Below are 11,248 nucleotides of genomic sequence, written 5' to 3' on the forward strand. Positions count from 1 at the left end.
TAAATACCCCACACGCGATTTATCGTAAGTATACGAATCGTGAGCAAGTATAGGGTATTAAAGGTCGATCCCACAAGGAAGATTGCAATTACCGGCACTACTAAAGTTTCTCTATTATTTAGACTATCAATGTATTATAAGAAATTAAACCTATTGAACTTATGCAAATTAACAAATGAAAGCTCCTTAAATTGTAGTATCCCTAACTACTCATGCAATTGCCATTTTTGGATCATTGAGTACTACTATCTAGGCTAGTTATGGTGTAATTTCCTTAAACATGTGAAACCTACTTTCGTAGTGAATCAACTATACTCATAAATAATCCATACATATTCTCATGGTTATGAAATTAGTTACAAGTTCATTTCTTCAATGAAATTACATGAAATTAATCACTAAAACCACATAGGTGCATCTCTACTCTCGTGAGTGTACTCCCTATGTTTGGCACTTCTTGAACTAGTGTTAAATCTCAATTTTCATTGCAGAAACAACACCTTAGATAATCACAATTAATGGTACTAGATTAATCATGATTTAAAGAGCTAAAGTGCTAAATAACTTGCTCAAATTATAGCAGTCAAATAGCCAAATAATAAACACTAACAGTCATAGAAAATTCAACCAAACCCAAGGCATAAACTTTAAAGATACATAATGAACACAAAATCCAGAACTTGCATATTAACTATACTTAAGAATCTGATACAAAAAATAAAGAGTTGAAGAAGAAATAACCCATGTCACTTGAGCTTCAACTCCTCCTTCTTCATCTACATCTTCATCCTAATCTAGCCAATATACAAGAATGGATAAACTACACTTACTCTATACTAAACTAACCTAACAGTCAGAAGATGAAAGAGCTACATTTCTACACTTTCCAAGTTCTCACGTATGTCTCTCTATTCTCCATCAAGTTTGCAAGTCTTGGCTATTTTATGATGAAAATTGGTCAAGAAATGAGGCCTCCACCTTCCTTTTACAACTTGTGATGTTTCTCACATGTCTAGCATTGCATGTGACTTAGTGGAGGTGAAATTGAGTTTTCTGCGTAAAGAGCAGTCTTCTCTGACCACAATCCGGCCATAAATCCGGCCAAGTTCCGGCCTGATTGTTACAGTGACACTTTTGTTCAATTTTCAGCTCTGCTCCGATTTTACATCAATTTCAATCAAACTTTTCTTGATGATGGAGACTGAAATAGCTCTTGCCTAAAACATGAAAGTTGTAGCCCTTTGAGTTAGATTTTCAATGCATCAATAATCACCTCATTTGGATTTGTGTAGGCTGAGAAATGACCGAAATACCCTTGCCTGCTCATTGCCCTGTTCCAGCTTCGATCAGTAGAAATTGGCTACTGTAATTAGGCTTTTTGACTTGGAAAACCTTCAAACTGGATTTAGATGTATTCACCAAAGTTGTAGATCTATCTCTTATCTTCAAATTGGTTTAAGAATCATCTCAATCCGATCACTGTAGCTCAAGTTATAGCTGAAATACGAAAATGTGTCAAAACTGTCAAAATACACAAAATCCAAGTAAAATTGATAAAAACCTCATTTAACCACTTAAAAGCATTTTTTACCAATTATAGCCAAAATGATTCATTTTCTTCCAATATTATATCCAAAGTGAGTAAAAATAATATAAAATGTCATACAATTATTACGTAAATTAGTCACTTATCAGTTCACTTGTAGTAAACTGCAATAATGAACACTAAAAGAAAGAGGGGACTAAGCCGTGCATGTCATGGATGCTTCATGTACAAGTTGATTCGCGAATACTAATGAAAATCATGAATGGTTGGTTCATACATGCTGTTTAGGAGAATAGATGAAATTATCTGCCAAATTAAGAGGCAGATTACTGAACATAGATTCACCTTCAGCTGTATCTGTAGAGAAGGCAATCTACTTGCAGAGTTTTTGGCCAACTAAGGCTGTGACTCACAATGCAATTAGGCTAAAGATTAACTTTATTGCAAATTTTCAAATTTGCTGGGAGAATCTTAAATTGGATAGATTGCATATTGGCTATGTTATACTTTCTTCTTGATGTACTCAAATGTCTATAAGAAAATGAACGATCTATGTCTGAACCCCCAACCTACTCTTGGTGGTTTGTTAAAAAAGAGAGAGAACCTGCAGTCACGAATACGATGGAGTTGTTTCCTTTCAAATAAAAAAAATTATGATTTGGGAAGTTAAAATGCTTGCAGAAGGTTTCTGAAGGGTAATGCGTTTCAAGTCTTGCTTCTATCTTGTATTATGTATACCTCTCAAGCTAATGTTTAAAAAGAAATGAGCGAGGGGAAATATGGAATGCGTAATGCCTTTTGCCCTTTCAATATAGAGCTAATGTGCCTCTAGTAATGATCTATATAAAGAGTGCTTCAGTCCCTAGAAATGCATGCTTGAGGGATTGGGTTGAGATTGGCTTCTGATTGTCTCAGCTTTGATATTTGAACTGCTAGGCATACTTGTGAAAATTTGATAGCTGATGTTTCTTGGTTTTGGTTTTCTTCTTTTTGTTGGCATTTCTTGTCCATCTTTTTTCCTTATCTGTGTCTTTGAGTGTGCTTGTTCTTTGCCCTCAAGGATTGGCTAGTGACTTGGTGTGTTCAGTTGGGGGGTGCATTGGTTGTTGCTATTTGGTTTGATTTAAGTTCTCTTGGGTTTTGTCAACATGTTTTTAGTTTGAATAGACTTGTAATCTGAAGGCAGTTAATGTGTTCAAATCATCATTGAGCCAAACCTAAGAACTAGAACAGTGAAATTATGGTTAAAAGCCCCCGATGTACCTTGAAACACATCAATTGCATTAAACTTGGAAGGATCATTGACAGCTGGGGGACAAGAAAACGATAGAGGATGATGCATAAGGAGTTAATATTATGAAGAAACTTTCTAGTGATGACCTAATCATGCAACCAAAAGCTGAAAAGGATATTTGGTGTAAGCACTTAATGGAGTTAAATTTGGTGTTCTTTTGCTATTGTAACCTTTAACTACATCTCTATATTGTACTATTAGTTGTACCTGCATATGAAGTATGTATTGAATGATGGTTCAGCTCCTATTCTAACTCATTGTCATTATTTCTTGACTACTGTTTTCGTGTCAGCAGGACACTATGCATGTTTTGTTTTTGTGTACGACCTTTAGACAGTGGAAGATGAACTTAATCGCCCAATCATCTTTGTCACTAACATTATTGGATAACTAGTAAGAATAATTGCATTATTTAGTCAACATGAAATGGGTTGGCAAATTATTACATGGAGCAATGCTAGAACCTTATGTAGTTGAAAAGATAATTAATTCAGTTAATTATGGTCTAGTGGTTCTTTCAGCAACAGGTAAAATTTTAATGACACCATTGCTGAGTCAAAAAGTTCTTGGATAAAACTTAACTCTGCGGAAGATAATTTATTTCATCTGTTGATTTATAGGGGGTTTTGTTATACGTCGAAATTCTTTCCTTTCTGAAGATTTCCTCGCTTGAGTAACTTATGCTTCCTTGCGCATAAGTCAAAATTTACATGAGATATCTTATTAGAATTATTTTCGGTACTAGTCAACAAATGTATAAGGTGATTTAAAGGCAAAAATTTCGTTGGTGTTAGAATACCAGGTAAGCAGTGATCCTGCAAGCTAAATTTTCAGTCACCTGAAATAACATATGACTTGGAATTAGTATTCCAGGTAACTCTGGACCGTAACAGGTTGTTGTGATTCGAATATTTTCAATGGCACACAAAGTTTCCTTTTCCATTTTCAGTTACGACTCGATGAATATGAAAGTTCAATTCAAATTTTATGCACCTTGATCTGTTTTAAATATAAAGTGTTAACTACCTGGTGCATATGGCAGCTTTCATCTCCCAAACCTTGATTTATTCTCATTGATCTAATTTTACTAAATGTTGTCGAACCTTTGCAATGCAGTTCAGGATCTATTTATTGAAGTCCAAGCCTTTTGTATAGAGTTTTCAAGGATGAGAGAAGCAGCTACGTTGTTTAGGCTCCTTAAAAGCTTAGAATAAGATAGTCTGGTTTAATTTTACTTAGTTCTCTTTGTGTAAGATGATCCTGCCCTGTTGCTCTGACTTTCTATTTTGAGGATAGCATCATGACTTCTAATGTAATTGGATTTATTTTCTTTTTTTTTTTTTTGAATCCCTTTGGTTGCTTAATCTTTTCCAGTGTTTTCATTTGGGACTCGTTGTTTCACCCAGCCACTAAATGGAAAATATAGGTATACCCATATATATTTATGCGGAATTTCTGCTTAGTGATTGTATTTGTCTTAGTTGGCTTGTCATCGCTAAGAATTAAAAGCGTTCTCTGACTTGCCTTGATCACTGGAGACGTGGCAAGTTGCATCCTACAGTATATTATTAAAATGTTTTCCCAGTGGATGCATTACTAGAGGCTAGGGATGTACTCGAGCTGAGTCAAGCTCGACTACAGCCTATAATTGATTATACTCGAGTTCAATTGGGTCTGAGAATCTCAACTCGAGTTTGACTCGAGAAAATCCTTAAAGGCTCGAGACTCGATTCGATAAGGCTCGACCTTAAGTCAAGCCTTATCGAGTCGAGTAAATTGATCAATCGAGCTTTTTGATCAATCTTGTAAATTTAGTATAAATTATATCTGAAAAAGTTTAAAATTTCTTCGTAATGTTTAAACTTTAAAATGCATTCACCCCTATATTTTGTATGCTCATAAATTCATGTAGATTGTGAAAGAAAGGCTAAGCAACAATGAGAGAAATAAATTTGCCCAATGAAATGCAAGAGAGAGATAATATGTATTCATTGCTGACCGTTCATCTCTTGATGGTGATGACTCTGGTTTTACATTTGCAAGGGGTAAAAGATAAAGCACTGCTGTGTATACTGAGGATTTTACATTCATCAGACGCTATCCCAGATAATGGGCATATCTTTTTATTTCAAAATGCATAAATGGAAGATTTCATTTTTGAAACTCCTTTAGTCCTTTGCTTCATCAAGGGACAGACAAGGAGATAAAAAGTGTCATTACAATGCTCTATTTGACTCGGTGGCGGATTTAAGGTGGGGGCACTCCGGGTCCTTAAATTCCTATAGTACTCATAAAATTTTTGATATAATTTCAAGTGTGCTTCTAAAGTTTTCTTAATGTGAAAGAATTACATGGTTTTCTAAATTAGTTCATGAACTAAAATTCTAAAAGGACATATGGATCATAAAGTTCCATTTGAAGTAAACTAGAAAAAGCCTTTTCATCTCAACTTATTGATGAATATTTTCACTACAACAAAAATGGCCTTTCCTGACATACATATGAGGACACTTGATGGTTTGTGTCATTATAGCACTTCTATCATTACACTTGTTATCAAATCAATAATTTATACTCTTTTTTATTTTATTTTATCTGAAATAAGAATAATAATGTATCTTTAGACTACCTATCATGACACTTGAAAAAATGTGAGATGCACCCAAAAAAAATTAAAACACAAAATGGCGTCGTTTGATTTTGGCGGAAGATTGCTTTGCCAAAACACTTAGTGAAATTTCAAAACCTCATTTTGCCTGCTGAAATTTTGCTTTTCTTATCTCTCTCACAAACTCTCTCTCTCTCTCTCTCTCTCGGCAAACTATCTGTCAAAACTCTTGGCCAAAATTTTGCTTTCCCCGAAGAGTTTTTTCTATTGAATCTCTCTGCAATCAAACTACCCATGTTTTCCCATTGAAGATATGTAATTACATGATAAATTTTTGCCCTAAATTGATTTTTCTTGGTTGTCTGCCTGAATCTGCAATACCAATTTTTGCCCTCCTTCTCTTTCGGCCAATTTCCTCTCCTCTGCTCCCTATCTCTGCTGTCCAGTCGCCCCATCGAAGAGGACAAGTTCAGATTCTCTAGAAATTATTTCTTAGCAAAAGAATTAGGCAATTCCGGTAAGGAATCTGGCCACAAGCTCGCAGATTTCGATGTCGTCGATGAACAGGTTATACTCTGCAATTTTTCTATATGTAAATTTTAGTTGGTGGTTTCCTACAAAAAAAAAAGTTAACTTTTTGGGCCTTTTCCTTACTAAATAATGCAGGATCTAAGGGAAGCCCTGGCCAATATTGAGCAAAAACATAAGAAAGAAATTGATGAATTAATCAAAAGTTACAAGAGCTTGTATCAAGAGTGGGTTTGTGAGTTAAGCTACTGCGGGATATAAATATATATGTAGTGTTTTTTAATTATTTTTGGGAACGTATTGACTTAGACTGTCAATGTAGAAATGTTTGGTACTAATTTTAGATTATGTTGGATAATTAATAGGTGTGGATTTGGGCTTGAAGATTTTTCTTCGACTGCAAAAACTGAGTATTCTGTTGTTGTACTCAATAGTTATCTTCAGTCCATAAATCTCAAGCAGGTACGTCAACTTCACCACCCCTATATGCTTTGTATTCTATTTCAGTGCAGGATTTTTGTTGAAGTTTCAGCTAATTTTCAGAGTTTTAAGTTGATCATTGCTGATAAAGCTGTAGAATGATTAGGCTTTACAAGTCATAGCTTGCTTTATTTGCTACCCGTATGTAGACTTGTATAATTTACTTTAATGCTTGTAATCACTGGGAACTGATTCAGTTTGTTGAGTGCTATAAGAAGTACTGGTAGGCTTTGGCAATATAGGGGTCTATCAATAATAAGTCTTACATGATATTTGAGAGGCTTGAGTCATGGGGATTGTTGCTTCTGATGCATCTGTGATGTTGAATTGATAATACAATTAGCACTAGTTTATCATGCTATTTGGATAGCAGTTAAAAGTTATCTTTTCATGTGAGAGAGTATATAGACAAAATGCCAAAACTTTAATTTGTCTCCTTGTCGTGGTTGCCTTTGGTGACGTTCTGACCTGATTTTGCATGAATAAAAGTCTCAGCCAGGAGATAATCCTTGAATCATATAGTTATTATGATATCAAAGGGAAGCAAAATAGTTCTCTCTATTATGCTTCATTGAATCCCTGAAATAGCATGTTAAACTCATAAATTCCAGATTCTGCTGCCTGTGATTTCACTTTCACTCCAGTTTTCTATTCTGCATCACTGGAAAGAAAGTATAGCAGCTTATATTGAATCAACTCCTTTGACCAGTTGTCTTGCAAGATATCTTTCCCTCATTTCCTTCCATTCATCAAAGACAAGACCTTCCCCAAGAACTCTTAGACCTTTGTCCTCTGGAGGAGGCCTTTTGCGTACCTCAAGCTTAGCCTCAGCCTCAGCTAGTTGACGATTCAGTTTTTCGAGTGCAGGGGTAAGATGATCAGGCTCCAGGGGAAGCGTGAGATATAAGAAGTGGGAATGGAGAGAAAATATTGAAACCCAAGATGTTTAAATTTTAGTGTATCAACTTTAGCTGTTAAATCAAAACCTCCTGAACCACTACACAAGATAATCATGTATCTACTTTGAAAACTTTGTTTTGTCGTTATATAGTATCAATCTACTCTTTAATTATGTGAAAACCAAGCTATACAATGTAAAACTTTTCTCGTCTCTTTTTTTCTCTTCTTTTTTTTTAAAAAAAAAAATAACCCGCAGAATCTGTTCAACTGCAACTTGATCCCTATGCTCATCAAACAGCTCTGGTACATAATCCATGTCACCTTTTATGTTCAAGCTCATGATCTTGAACTTGACCCTGCTCTTTAGACCATCCAGCTTGTCATTGGACTCTGGAGGCTCCAAAAACTTGAAAATATTTCTTAGAGATGACTTCTATTTTGAACTAGAAGTCATGTTTTTTGGAGTATATATGCTTGCTTTTAGTGGTCAACTTTAGTGTTTTCTGATCTGTATTTAGAATGTATCACTGCTTGCAGTGTTTTCAATCACTTGCTTGACGATAGCCCATTGCCTGCTAACGAGACTTCTTCATCAGTGCTTGTTGCAACCTTTTCCAGTACACACTCACTAAATGGAAAAGGATCTACAGGAGGTGGAAAACTGAGTGGAAATGGTGAAGTAGAGAAGGGGCTGCTGACGCTAATTTCCTCAGATGCTCCTGGACTTCAGGTGTTGTAACCTATATTTGGACTTTTTTTTTATGATCAGTAGGTAGGTTGCAACAATATGTACTAATTTCCTGGATTCCTTTTTAACTGCTTATACATTTTTTCTACATTTCAACCAGATCATTTTTGGAATTGTAATGCTTCAACACTTTGTTTTCTTTGATTAATTATCCACCAGTTCTTTCCTATGATTTCCACGTTTGTGACCCCAATGGCCGCTGGTACCTGGCTGATAGTGGCTCTGTTCCTAGGGACCTTTTACTTCTCACAGGCAAGGCTCTCAGCCATGCTACAGCTGGTCTGAGGCCTGCGGCTTCACATCGCTCTGCATTGGATAGGCATTTCGAGCAATGAGAGCTCGTGGAGCCAGAGTAATAGACATTGCTGTTATTGTAGTTGCTACTGATGATGGAATTCGACCTCAAATAGAAGAGGCCATTGCTCATGCCAAAGCAGCTGGAATGCGAATTGTTATTGCTATAAACAAAGTGCGCTTGCATTTATTCTGAGATTTTCCACTGTGTGTTGGCTTGTATATCATTTAGTCTCATTTGCATTCTGCTTTTGATGTATGAAACATGATGAAAAATCTCCTCTTGCTTATGGGAGTTGGCATTTTCAGTTCTCATAATCACAATACTGCTAAAGTTTGATGTTTCTAGATTTTTGCATCATAGCATATTATCTTATATGCATTCTGTTCTTTGGGATAATTTTAAAAGTCCTTTGGGTTTCTGATTGACGGAATGTATAGCAGGGAGCATTACCTGCAGGTTGCTTCTATCTCAAAAAAAAAAAAAAAAACTCCTGACAATTAAAAGTGTCAGCATAGAATTCGATATTCTAATGTTGTATAATACCTATCCTGACACTTTCAATCATCAAGAAAAGGGATTGTTGTTGGCAGATGGGATGTTATAATAGTATAGTGTTCCTGACATGTTGAATAGTATGAGTCTATCCCCACATTGGAAGGGACAACACTCGCCCTAGGTGTGAGGATAGATAAAGTGTCAGGTTAGATTATCTATACTGACACTTTTAAATGCCGTTAAAGGCCATTTTTGTTGTAGTGTTTTTTGCTTAAAATACTAGAAAAAGAGTAGGTAAAAAATTTTAATGTTGTTTTTGTTCCCATTGAGAATTTTTTCTGGATCTGCCGCTGATTTGACTTGCATGTATTCAATGACTAGAGCTTGGAATGAGCTTCAGCATGTAGCAAGAAACATGCTGATGCTACTTAGCTGTCATATTTTAATAGCTGTTACAACTTGATTTTTTTTTTTTTTCCAAATTAGTAGCTGTTGAAACTTTAAATACCCGTGTTGCTCTGGTATCTCTCAGTTGTCACTAGATGATAGCTATCTAGGAAATTTTTCCATACATCATTTTTATGCTATTGCTGAGGTTCACTTTTGATTTTATTTTATACACATCAACAAATGGACATAGTGAAGCACAAGACAATGAGCAGCACCTCTGAGGCTCAAACCTCTAAGACACCAAAACTATTTGAGTTACTTTGGCTAGTTGTAGGATCTATTTAACAGGATCTCACAAATTTACTTGCATAAAACTGTGTGCCTTTCAAGCATCATTGTATTTGTGTAGTTAGCCTCTTTCTTTCTTCAATCATTTTTATCTCCTGACAATCAGCTGAAAGAAAACAAAGATTTTCAGCGGAAACAGCCTCTTGCAACTTCACTCTAATAGAACAAGGTGCTTGTCCGGGATTCTATGGGTGAATTCTCAGTTTATGATGGAAAAAAAAAAAGAATTCTACAACGAGGGCGGTTCTTGGGTTTGTTTCCACAAAAGAGGGTCTTCGCATTCTGAAAATGCGAGCTCACATTGAGCTCGCATTCTCGCACTACATACCGCCAAGACTCATTTCGAAAAAAAAAGAAGACAAAAGTGAGTGGGAGAAGCAGAACGCAATATCGAAACATAGCTGCCGAACATCAAAACAAAGATTTCGGAATTGTCGAACAGCAAAACAAAGAAAACAAATAACATGCACTTCATAAAAATAACTTATATAATTTTTTTAAATAACATTGCGTTATGAAATTTCTAAAATTACAGTTGAAATTGTAACAGATATTAATGACTATTAACTATTAGATTCTTATAACTAAAATTCGTCGGTGTCAACAAATAAATACGATTCATTAATAACAAAGGAAAATTAGAATTTGATAAAAAAATTTATTTGATAAAAAAGGAAAAAAAGTTAGTATTTTATTCATAAAATATAGTCAATACCTTACATGTTAACAATTTCATTCTATTTTTTCATTGATATATGAAATAGAAAGAACTATGCATGTGTACTTTTTCCACCATTTAAATGTATTATAATAAAATAACGTATTTTCAACCGTACAATTACCAATTTTTTTTAATATAAAAGAAATATGATTTTTTTTAGAACACATATTTGATGACTTTAGGCACGTGCAAGTTTTAAAATAAAAAAATTTATTCCTCTGCTAATTACAGATTTTAAATAACATTTCTTTAACATTTCTCCGAAATATAAGATTTTAGTAGAGCTTTTAAAATAAGATTTTACTACCGACAGCATTTTAGTAAAGGCAAATTCTACAAAACAAACAACATTTTCTGAAAAAGATACATTTTGGTGGGAGCTCGTAAATTTCATTTTAAATTTTTTTTCTAGCAAGTTTGAATTTAATTTTCTGAAAGTCATACTTATAAATGCGAAATCTAACAAAAAAATTAAATACAATTTTTGGAGGTCAAATTTATCAAATGCGAGCTATTTGAAAAATTTTATTTAGCTCTTACTATTTTCTGGAAAAAATTTAATGAGAGCCCAAAAAAAAAAAATATCGGGGTGAGCTCTATTGAGCTCGCATTCGTGGAATGCGAGCTCAATAAGCAGAGCTCGCATTTTGCGAATGCGAGCTCAGCAGAGCTCGCAATCGCAAAATGCGAAGACCCCCCCTACGGAATACCCAATCAAAATCACCCCTTTTGTAGAATTTTTTTAAAATTCATCACAAAATTAGAAATTTCTCGGGATTCTATTCAACTCCAAATGCACTCTAGCATTGTTTGTTGAAGAAAATGCTGCTGGGAGAAGATTAGGTAAATTGGAGTGTCTAGATGTCCTCCAATTGAGCTTGGATTGGTAGGG

At 34.8% G+C, this 11,248-nt stretch overlaps 1 protein-coding gene across 1 annotated transcript; it reads right to left on the reverse strand.

Annotated features, from left to right (window-relative positions):
* Window positions 1–7,138: 7,138 nt before the first annotated feature.
* On the reverse strand, window positions 7,139–8,585 carry LOC113777257 (vesicle-associated protein 4-2-like). The gene is made up of 3 exons (XM_027322292.1): window positions 8,311–8,585; window positions 7,599–7,775; window positions 7,139–7,346 (listed from the first exon to the last, which is right to left on the reverse strand). The coding sequence occupies exons 1-3, from the start codon at window positions 8,583–8,585 to the stop codon at window positions 7,139–7,141; spliced, it is 660 nt and encodes a 219-aa protein (XP_027178093.1).
* Between the last annotated feature and the right edge of the window lie 2,663 nt (window positions 8,586–11,248).

The sequence above is a fragment of the Coffea eugenioides genome, chromosome 7 (assembly GCF_003713205.1).
Source record: "Coffea eugenioides isolate CCC68of chromosome 7, Ceug_1.0, whole genome shotgun sequence".
Taxonomy (NCBI): domain Eukaryota; kingdom Viridiplantae; phylum Streptophyta; class Magnoliopsida; order Gentianales; family Rubiaceae; genus Coffea; species Coffea eugenioides.

Bases quoted from the DNA above. Each gene is read 5' to 3' on its own strand.
- LOC113777257 (XM_027322292.1), bottom strand. From the start codon at position 8,585: ATGCAAGCGCACTTTGTTTATAGCAATAACAATTCGCATTCCAGCTGC. The intron at 7,776-8,310 runs GTACCAGCGGCC...GTCATCTCTAAG, and splicing joins ACAGAGCCACTATCAGCCAG to AAATATTTTCAAGTTTTTGG. The intron at 7,347-7,598 runs TTTTTTTAAAAA...TCTCACGCTTCC, and splicing joins CAGATTCTGCGGGTTATTTT to CCTGGAGCCTGATCATCTTA.